Here is a 10,863-nt window from a genome sequence, read left to right as displayed (position 1 = left end):
CACTCTTTAAATGACACACATCTAATCTTATCAATGGTCTGCACCTTGACTTAAACCCCTCTTTATAAGCCCTCAGGCACATATATATCCCTTGGAACTTCCCTCTATCCAACTTCACCTTCACTTTGCTTCCAAGGTTAGTCTTATTCACTTCCTCAGAAAAGTCCCACAACTTTGTGTACTGCTCTACTTGTTTTCCCTCAATGATCTTTAAAGCCCTATCTAAAGCCCTGTAAGCCTTCCTCTTTGTACAACCGTGATTCCACTCTGATTCGATAGTTGCCAAAAAGGAATCCACATACCATTTGGGATTCAGTTTTATCCTCTCCATGTACAAATTAGTTAGCAAAAGGGACTTCATATTCTTGTTTACCCAAGTTCTCCCCAAGTGTGTTCATCAAGTATGGTCTTGATCTGTATGTTGTTCGAACCATACATTTTTCCAACACAACACTTCCAAGGGCACCCTTTTGCACACTTTGCTATGACTTTCAATTTCTCATTCCTAGGAAAATGGATTTCTCCATATCCATTCACTAGCGAGTACATGATGACAGCTCGCTTGAATTGGACATGATCCCTGAAAACAAGCCCCAAGTGTAAGAGTGGGATATGTTTTCTTATTGAACTCTGGAAATCGCTCATGTTCTTTGCCTCTTTCATCATCTGAAGAGTGTACACTCTCAAGAGCATCAGAGTTATAGTCTAGATCATCAATCACATTTTGTTCCATATTTGCAGTATCAAATTCTTCTTCCCTTTGCTCTTCTTCTCTTTCTCGGCTTTGCTCAGATTGTCTTACACTTCTTTGCTCATAATCCCTTTCATCAAACTTGGAAAACACTGGGTTATCAGCATCACTCCCATATTCACTCTCTTCAAAGTCACTATCATCTTCTTCAGTAGCTTCTTCATTCTCTTCTTCAACATTCCCTTCCAAACTAATAAGTACATCAAAGAATACTTCAGTATTCCCCTCACCTACATCCCCCTCTCCTACATCCCCCTTAGTATCATTTTCTCCTACGTCAGCCACAGATTTCCCTTGACTCTTCTTTGGCCCTTCACAATTTTTCTCTTTCTGAACATTCCCTTCTTCAACATTTATCTCTCATACCTCAGCCACACATGTTTGCACTACTTGAGATGTGCAACAATCATCCACTTATGGCCCTTCAATAGCTAGCAAGCCCTTATATCTTATTAGTTTAAGTATTGTTGGCCCAACATTCTCCTCTGAACTACTTATCTCCTCAATAACCACTTTACTTGAACCTGTCACTTCCATGGACTTCAGAAATTATTGCTCTTGGTTACGGCTTTTTCTGTCGTCAATTCTTCGATGTACATCTCAATCACTTTATCTTTTGGAACAAAATTGAACATGGACTGAACATCGAAATCACTTTGAATCTGCTTCAAACCATTTGAAAGGTTCATGTTGGGAATCTTGAAATAATAGTTCATGAACCGCTCAATGTATCCAACTGCCTCCACTATATCAGATATCACCGGCAGTGACATGAGGTCTTTATCACAGTTATCTATATATGTCACTTTTCCCCCAACGTACATGTCATAACTTATCTCCCTACCATGATGCAATTCAATAGAGAATAGTTCTGGAAAAACTGAAATTCACAAAAACAAACCCTAATTAAAAGCCAACAACAAACATAAGCAATTGCTTTTTAACCTAACAAACCATTCTGTATGCAACATTCTATATGCAACTAATTGCATTTTAAAAGCCAAAAACAAAAACCAATGCACAACATTCTATATGCAACTATATGCAATTACAACAAACCACAACTATATGCAAACAGCCAAAGCACATTAACCATTTCTCAACAACAACAAACCACCTTATCTTCACAAGAATAAATAAAGTAACAAACCCACTATCCAACCACCTTATCTTCACAACAATAAACAAAGCAACAAAGCAACCAACCTATTATCCAACAACGCAATAACCATTTCGAATTAAGAAAGCATAAACCACATTTTCAAACAAGAATAAACAATGCTAGAAGAATAAACAAAATCCACATTCAACCCATTCCAACACCGTAGGAACCATTTCAAATTAACAAAGCATAAATCCACCTTTTTAAACAAGAATAAACAATGCTAGAAGAATAAACAAAACCCACATTCAACCCATTCCAACACCTCAGGTACCATTTCGAATTCACAAAGCATGAACCCACATTTTCTACATTTGGAATCATCAAAAGCACAAAAAACTTACAATAGGTAGACGTCGTTTCGTCAGGATCATCGCGCACGTACCACCCCATGGCAAATCCTTCGATTTTCCTTCGAAACCAATGGAACCCAAATGAAAGCCCTTTCCAAAACAATCCTAGATCTGAAAACCTCCTAGCCGCTACCCCTTACTCTGACTTTGGGTTACCGACAGCCCGCCTCTTACCTTTTGCTAGCCCTTTTCCCTCTTCCCATCTCGTTCCCACCCTCTACATTTTCCCTCTCTCCCCACTCTGTCATGCAACTCCTCATTTTCTTTCCTTTTTCCCTGCGATTCCATCATCCCTTCCACGTGCCTCAATTCCTTCCCCTCCCTTTCACGTGCCTCGATTTCCTCCCCTTTCTTTCCCTTACTTAGCATATCCCCCTCCCCATTTCTCTCCTGTTTTCTCAACCTGTCTCTTTTGATTTTTCCCCTCTTACTGGCTGTTTTTTTTATCCATCTCTTGCACGATGGTAGAGTGCCCCATCTCTCCAAAGATGGTGGCCTGCCCATCTCTACTCAAATGGTAGTGCACCTTAATCCCCTATTTTCGGTGGTTGTGGGCTTGAGCAACGTTTCATTCGGTAACTTGATTTCCCCACTTTTGGTTATCCTCTAATTTCTCTTCCATTTCTCACCCCTTCTATGTTCCCTTTGTTTCCCTCTTACTAGTTGTTTTTTTATCCATCTCTGCTCAATGGTTGTGGGCTTGAGCAACATTTCAATTAGCAAACTTTGATTTTTCCACTTTTGGTTATCGTCTAGTTTTAGCCTATTTCTTGGTATTGTGCACCAAATTTCTAATAGCTATAAATGAACCTCAATTCCATAACCCATAATACAAATGTAGCCCTCAAGACTCTCTTTTGCCGTCATTTTGCATGTTTTTAATTGAGAAGTTCGACTGAGCTCTTATGTATGCTGCCTATCGCGAGATCGGATTGTCGCTCATTTAGTTGAAGGTGTGCAAAACAAAACACTTGGGTTCTCCTTCTTTAATTTTGAATTCATGTCCTACTTCGCCGACATTGGAATTATGTTGTTGGTTTCGGGGTAGCTGTGAGCAGTAGCGGATCCATAATTTTAAACTTAAAGGGTCCCAATAATAAAGGTCAAAAAATTAATAGACAAAAATAACATTGAAAAGTTTAATTATAACATTGGAGTTTTATTCTCAGGCCTCTTTCAAGATTATTCAAATAAAGGGTGTTATTGGCTGTGGTGAAAAATCTTTCCATGTTTCTTATTTTTACATTACACAATTGATAAAAAAACACAAACCATATACCAATTAACCAATAAACAAAAATCCCATCTAAATTCCAATAATCACATGAGTATACAAACATAAAACATATCAATAATCATATCAAATAATTGACTATAAACCTCCATCAATATCTAATATAATTTAATTGAGATTAGATTAGAATACCGAAAAACTTCCATGAATTTTGAACCAAATGGTGGTGGTGTGGAGATTTGAAACAAATTGAGGTATGATATTGGAGCAAAGTTTAAATATGGGATCGGGTAGGATTTAGAATTTTAGGGTTTTGAAAATTAGGGAACTGGGGATTGGGTGAACATGTGAAATGAAGGAAAATTTGTGAAAAACATGTTCATTTAAGCAACATCAATAGCATGCAATTAACAATTAAAGGCGGAATCATGCTTGTATGCACTTAAAACTAAACATTTACCCATGAAATTCAAAGCCTAGTAGATAGGTGAACCAAGACTCAACTCAAAAATAAAGTGAGTTGAGAAATCAATACCTTTGTAGATTCCTCTTTGCATAAGCAAAGGCTAATCACCCAAAGAGAGGGCCTTCATTCCTTGCATCTTAGATCCATGGATTTGGATGGATGAAAAGGTTTTTCCAAGTTCCCAAAATTGAGAACCTCTAAGTCTCCACACCAAGGTATATTGTAGAAGAAATGAGTGACCTAGAGGAAGTAAGATTGCTAGCTATTCCCCTCTAGATTGGCCGGCCTCTTTGAGAGCAAAGGGAGGTTTTTGTGTTCTCATCTTTACTCCCTAGAAAACCCTAAGGATGAAATGGCTATAAAGATGTCTTTATACCACCTCACAATGGAGTGGCAAACTTGCAATTAAGCCAAGTTCACTACCCTCCTCTAAATGGCCAGCCTTAGGGATTTATTGGGCTATTTGGGCCTTTGTGAATCATTATTCATTAAGTTGTCATACAACTTAAGTTAATGGACTTGACGTTCGAAGCCCATTGGGCCTTAAGGTCCAAAACTATCCCGAGGTCTTCAACGAACTTATTCGTTTGATTAATAATCATATTAATTAATCCTTGCCATTAATAATTAAACCATTTAATTATTCTTACTCATCTCCGTTGAATCTTCAAACTCTACCTTACACGGTGTACGATCCATTAGGTTCCTTTTAGCGAGGCAGTGGGCGATTCAAACTCTTTCAAATCGATTGTGAATTGAAACTTTCAATTCTCCCGTTAGTGATAATACACTTTTAGGGCTTCCACAAACCATGAGTGACACCTAGCAGCATATCATGGTTACCCAAGCTAATCAGAAGAGGTGGAGAACCTATTCAGTTTAGGATTACAAATGCAATACGGTCTTTCTCTAATACAATACTCTTGACCACATTGTTTGGTTTGATAGTTTATTCATGTCTACTATCCAATGTGAATCTTGTACTTATATGATTACCTTGAATGTGATCTGGAACGCATTCCAACATCTCATTCATACTCTGGCCAGAGATTCTAAATCATATCATAGAGTATTCTCCCTCAAACAGTTTGAAGGTTAGAGATCCCTTGTTGCGCATTCACTTGCCTCCATGGCTAAGTGGCTTAACCCCAACGATGCCGTGGACACCCTGATAGAGTGACGTTGACATAATCAAAGATTAAGGACCTAACCACAAGACAACTGTGATGCCTCAGGTCAAAAGACTAATTTGCATTATCCCAACCATGAGTTCTCATGTGACATGAATATGAGAACTCTTCGTTGATCGTGTTCAGTGAACTCATTCTCTATTGAGCACCTACGTACTTGTCTTGATGTCACACACACCAATGACTCGAGACTAGTCACTCTCCCTGAGAGAAGACATAGCACGTACTGATCTTAACGGACTGTCAATGCCCAATTGACAATCCTATGATCAGGAACGTTTAGGATGTGTCAACGAAAGAATGGTCTCATGAATCTAACTTCTTTAGATCGCATTCTTCCAATCACATATTCCTTGGACTTATCGTTTAAGCATATAACATTTATATTAGACGGCTCAAAGAATAATCTTTGCCCTTTACATTTAAACTACATTAGTTTGAAATGAACTACATTAGTTTGAAATGTCCGTAAAGTATCATCATATGATTGGTTTTAGGGCACATTTCCAACATGAAAATCAAGGCAATGGGATGGGGGAAGGGATGGGAAAGAGTGGACTTGGGGGACGTGCTAGCTAGGAATTTAAAACAAAATATACACTAACGACTACGTTTTGTATATTGTTTTAATTAAAAAAAAAATTAAAACAGTTGACCAAAACTAGCGTTTTGGGCTAAGCCTTAAAAAAGAAAACTTCTTCACGTGGTCGTCTTCTCCAAAGACGCCTCTGCTCAATCGTTGCAGCTTGCACACACAAGCCTACCTCCTCGAGTGCGAGGGGTCCCTGAAAAATTTCAAGCAACGATTCAGGGTTGCTGAAGGGTCCTTGGACCTCCTAGGTCCCTCTATGGGTCCACCACTGGCTGTGAGTTTTGGCTGTTCCTTTCGGGTTGCAAGTTAATTGGTGATAATTTTCAATTTTGCTTTAGGTTTGATGATATTGTTGATATGTGCTTTAGATTGTTTTTTATTTGGAGCAATTAAAGGTCTGTATATGGTACGATGTAGGGGTGAGCAATGGTAATTTTATGCTACAAAATTGGTGGTGTGGGCTGTCGGCCGCTTCTGGTTTCCGAATAGCTGCGGCGGGTTGTCACCCACCTAGGTTTTGAGGGTTTTCTCTATTAGTCATTTTTGGGCCTTTATTATTTGAAGCCCATGTGGAGGCTCTTTTTTCTTTTTTATTTTTTTGTTTTTTTTGTTTTTTTTTTTTTTTTGGCATTGAAACCCTTTTATTTGGTAGGACATATTTGTAAGTTGGGATGGTTTGGAAAGATTTTTCAGTATGTTCAGAAAATGAGCGGTACGCAAAGTGTTACTAAACAATTTGAAGGACACTTGAAAAAAAAAACTACAGTCCAATTTCATAATGACATGTGACATATTGTCTCGTATTCCGATCAAACTAAAAAATCTCTCGTAGTATGGAGTCTAGGTCCGTTCTTGTACCAAGTTGACCTACATGCTTCTTACTCATTGGGAAACTATCACGGAAAGCAGGGCATGTACTATGAACCCAAATACACTCTGCAAACAAACTATGCTCTAAGTCAGCAATGGCATCGTCAAGAAACTTGGCCTCTCGAAGAAAATTGGGAATGCCAAAATTATTTAAAGTCTCCCAGATTTACCAGCAAAGGAGAAGAAATTTACAGAGAGTGTTGAATATTAGATACAAGCCAGTCAAGAAAGTAGGATTGTTTATTAGGAAGGATTTTTATCTCCAATGGTCCTTGAGATTGATCAAACTCATCATTTTGGTCTCTCACTTTTAAAATCAATCAATGTTGTCCCTGACATTCACCACTGCACATCAACTTGGTCATTCCGTTTAGATTCTGTCAACTATTTCTGTTAGTTTGCACCCGCATATCCAATAAAATGGTGACATGTGGATTACACAAAAGAAGAGTTTTTATCAAAAATGGTCCCTGACATTAATCAAACTCCTTATTTTGGTCCCTGAGTTTCAGAAATCGATTAATTTGGTCCCTGACTTTCACTACTGCATATCAATTTAGTCATTCCGTTAAAATTTCGTCAATATTTTTTGTTAGTGTGATAATATGGTCCCATTGGTCCAATCATATGGCGCCACATGGATTAATTATGAAAAAATAATAATTTTTTAAGATTTAAAACTAAAAGTACCATAAGAAATTAAAAACTAAAACTAAAAGGAAAAAAAAAGATTAGTTTCTTATAATTAATCCACTTGGCACTATATGATTGGACTAGTGAAACCACATCAGCACACTAACAAAAAATATTGACTAAATTTTAATGGAATGACTCTATTGATGTGCAATAGTGAAATTCAGGAACCAAATTTATTGATTTTTGAAACTCAGTGACCAGAATGAGAAGTTTGATCAATGTCAATAATCATTTGCGATAAAAATCATTCTTTTGTATAATCCACGTGTCACAATTTTATTGGATTTGTGAATCCCACATACAAACTAACAAAATAATTGACAGAATCTAAACGGAATAACCAAATTGATATGTGGTAGTGAATATCAAGGACGATATTGATTGATTTTGAAACTAAGGGGTCAAAATGATAAGTTTGGTCAGTCTCATGGACCATTTGTGATAAAAACCCTATTAGGAATTAGGGAACATTTTATTCTGGGTTTGATGAAATAAACTACAACGTCGAAGCTTCACAAAACGGTACATAAACAGGGTACGAACCATGCAATTAGCTCCAAAAATGATCGTGTTTCTAGCCAACAGTTAAGGCGGTAGCGAAAAGATTGAAATCCTACCTATATTTTCAATGAAAAAAAATATTACACCCTTCTCTGCAAACAAAGACCCCGTTCCCACAGCAGGTCATATATCCTTAACAGATTACTTTCAAAGGTAGAATTTCATGATTCTGTAAGCGAAGGCATTACAGAACCTGAGCAGCTGTGTTCAATTTTTCGGCTAGGGTGAGCTGTGTCCTTGTTATGCTTGACAAATACAGTAAGAGCAAGTTGTCCTGCAAGCAACAAAACAAAAGTACAAGTATATGGTCAAAGAAACGCTCGCAAAACTGATAACCTAGTAGTAAAATTAGCAACTGGACCATTGCGAACATGTTGATGAACCATTTTGCACGATTTTCTTATAACCGACAACAGGAAGCTGTGAACGCCACTGATAATAGATAAATAAAGTAAATAACTATCCTAAACTGTATCCTACAACAATATGAACAAAAATATATAGTACCTGTAGGCTGTCATTGATAAGCTTATCAAATGCTGAGGGAGACAGTTTTGGAAGAGATGCAATTGTATCAAAAAGAAATCTCCCTATAGTGTTATCTTGTTCAGCACGGCCTTCCTGAAAACATGATCCATCATTATATTTAAGTTACAAAAAAGGAAAGAAACTTAAGAAGATTAAGCCTCCTTACTAACCACAACATTGTCAACATATTTGTAAACATCATCAATTAAAGCTAGAAGTCTCTCCATCGAGGCTTCCATTCCTTCCAGATCAGTTGGGAGTTTGTCAACCATTGGGGTCTTTAAAATATCATCTGCCATCATGGAAAAGTATATGATTTCGAATCAGATCAACACCATGCATAAATCTCAAACAATCATATCCAAAAATTAGTAGGAAGCAATGAGTTCGACCAATATACTGAATAAAAACTCATAAGTGGCAGTATGAAATAAACTTCAATGAATAAAGCAGCACAGCAGCATCCATTTTTAAAACGTCAAATCAGCATTGTGATCTATTACAAATGAAATCCATGTGCGCATTATATTATTCACAATACACATACATACTCACAATAAAGAGGTCATGTATTTGATTTGTTACATTAAGTACAGACTCTTGAGTACAAGGCGAGTCGTAAGCATCTCAATGCATCTCGGTGGTCATATCTAGATATCCCCTCCAACGGAAGTAAAATACGACCCAGTGTGCACGTGCGTGAGAAGGTGTATACACACTTGTGTGCTAATATAGAATAACAGCTCCTAAAATGCAATGCTCGACTAACGGAGTGCACATACCATTTCATGGAATGGTAACATCATAAAGCGAAAATCTTTTGGCTATAGGCCATTGAATAACTGAGACCATAAACAAACTGTTCCTTATGGACATGTCGAACCCCCGATTTTTAAAAAAAATTGTAATTCACTTATTTGTACTACTTCTCAGAATAACTAGTTCCTTCGAGTTTCCTCCAAAACACAGCGCACAAGTTACTTCTGTTTCATCAAGTCACTATAGAGGGAAGATCAAGTGAATGTTTTTTGTGTATGAGAACCAATATGGCCCAAATATGATACTACAAACAATAAAAGTTGAGAGGGTTAAACATACATCCAACTCGCTCAGCTTCAACCATGCGAAGATCAAGAGGAATTTCTTGAAACTGAGCTGCAAGTTGACGATCTCCAAGAGACAAATTCACCGAAACATAAGCTTTTATGGTACCCGCTCCATTAACGAATCCAGTATCAACAGTCAAATGAACTGGGTTGGGAGCTTCTCTAGAATAGAATTCATGGAACAATGCGCTACCACCAGTAACTCCAAGACCAGTTGAATACCTACAAGTAATCATGAAGGCACAACAATAAGCATTCCAATCAACTTGAAAGCTTACAAATCTCTATTAGTTATACGTTTAAAATACACTGGCATGAACTTAGAAATTCGTGAAACTATCATTCAGGAGAACAGAGTTCGCGTTCTAACGTGTCCAATGACATACGAGAATGTTCCCTATTCCTTTTATGAATTCGTATTTGGCTATCAAGCTTACGCACTAGTTAAAGTAGAACCCCATTGGACAACCTAGAAGGCTTTATATATTTGGCTAAAAAGCTTAGGCACTAGTTACAGGTTCCGCACCAAATTAAACGTAAATTACACAGAAGAAGCAACATTGCACCAGAATGAATATCATTATTAAACATGAAATAATTCGAATTCGCCAATAAAAACTGCCTGAAAAAGTTGCACGATAAAACTAAGAAATCTAAAAACAACAGAAAAGATAGCGACATTTACCATCCAACAATGACTTCCTTCGGATTCACCTTCTGGTGGGATATCAACATATTGTGATGGTACTCAATATCTAAAGCTACCTGCAAATTTAACACCGGAAGAAATATCACTAAAATTCTATCGCAATTTTCCCCATTTAACCACAATTTTCTCATCAACCAAATGGGGGGAAAAACCCAAATCACTGAAGAAGAACCTGCTCGGCGCTCATATGAGGAACAGCGTATGAGTTTCTGATGTCGACAGTGCCGTCAGGCAGGACGGAACCGAGGAGCGTGCCGATGACGCGCTCGGACTGGTCGGGACGCCTAACGTAGCAATCGCAGATGTTGAATATGACGAGAGGATGAACCTTCGCCGACAAGCTCGACGACGGAGACGTGGAGAACTGTAGCACAGTGTGCTCGATCGCCGCCATTCTCTCTCACCGCCGATGGATCTGGTTTTTCCTTTTGGGCTTAAGAGAGTGCAAGCGAGAAAGAGCACGGTGGATGGCACGACCACTAGGGTTTTTGGGGGGAGAGAGAGAGAGAGAGAGAGAGAGGAGAATATTGGAATTTTACTTTCTTTGTTTTTTTGTTTTACTTTGACACAATAAAAAGCCCAATGGTCACATTATATGTAATGCATCAAAGTGGTCTAATGGGCCTATCTTGGCCCAAATAGATT

General features: G+C 37.9%; 2 protein-coding genes across 2 annotated transcripts; both read right to left on the bottom strand.

The window, feature by feature from the left end:
• Positions 1-505: 505 nt before the first annotated feature.
• LOC125468709 lies at positions 506-2,770 on the bottom strand. The gene is made up of 3 exons (XM_048564949.1): positions 2,488-2,770; positions 1,318-1,631; positions 506-1,081 (listed from the first exon to the last, which is right to left on the bottom strand). The coding sequence occupies exons 1-3, from the start codon at positions 2,768-2,770 to the stop codon at positions 506-508; spliced, it is 1,173 nt and encodes a 390-aa protein (XP_048420906.1).
• A 4,997-nt stretch (positions 2,771-7,767) lies between these two features.
• Positions 7,768-10,702, bottom strand: LOC103942432 (eukaryotic translation initiation factor 3 subunit F-like). The gene is made up of 6 exons (XM_009352621.2): positions 10,391-10,702; positions 10,195-10,274; positions 9,502-9,731; positions 8,574-8,695; positions 8,383-8,496; positions 7,768-8,149 (listed from the first exon to the last, which is right to left on the bottom strand). The coding sequence occupies exons 1-6, from the start codon at positions 10,610-10,612 to the stop codon at positions 8,060-8,062; spliced, it is 858 nt and encodes a 285-aa protein (XP_009350896.1). The 5' UTR covers positions 10,613-10,702; the 3' UTR covers positions 7,768-8,059.
• Between the last annotated feature and the right edge of the window lie 161 nt (positions 10,703-10,863).

This window comes from the organism of the source record quoted next, unplaced genomic scaffold, assembly GCF_019419815.1.
Source record: "Pyrus x bretschneideri cultivar Hongxiangsu unplaced genomic scaffold, Pyrus_bretschneideri_v1 Contig4, whole genome shotgun sequence".
In the NCBI taxonomy this organism is placed as follows: domain Eukaryota; kingdom Viridiplantae; phylum Streptophyta; class Magnoliopsida; order Rosales; family Rosaceae; genus Pyrus; species Pyrus x bretschneideri.
This window is presented reverse-complemented; position numbering and strand designations above follow the sequence as displayed.

Bases quoted from the DNA above. Each gene is read 5' to 3' on its own strand.
- LOC125468709 (XM_048564949.1), bottom strand. From the start codon at position 2,770: ATGGGCAGGCCACCATCTTTGGAGAGATGGGGCACTCTACCATCGTGC. The intron at 1,632-2,487 runs GTAGAGGGTGGG...TGTGAATTTCAG, and splicing joins AGTGGGGAGAGAGGGAAAAT to TTTTTCCAGAACTATTCTCT. The intron at 1,082-1,317 runs GTAACCAAGAGC...GGGAATGTTCAG, and splicing joins AATTGACGACAGAAAAAGCC to AAAGAGAAAAATTGTGAAGG.
- LOC103942432 (XM_009352621.2), bottom strand. From the start codon at position 10,612: ATGGCGGCGATCGAGCACACTGTGCTACAGTTCTCCACGTCTCCGTCG. The intron at 10,275-10,390 runs GTTCTTCTTCAG...TTAAATTTGCAG, and splicing joins CTCATATGAGCGCCGAGCAG to GTAGCTTTAGATATTGAGTA. The intron at 8,497-8,573 runs GTTAGTAAGGAG...TCATGTTTTCAG, and splicing joins AATATGTTGACAATGTTGTG to GAAGGCCGTGCTGAACAAGA.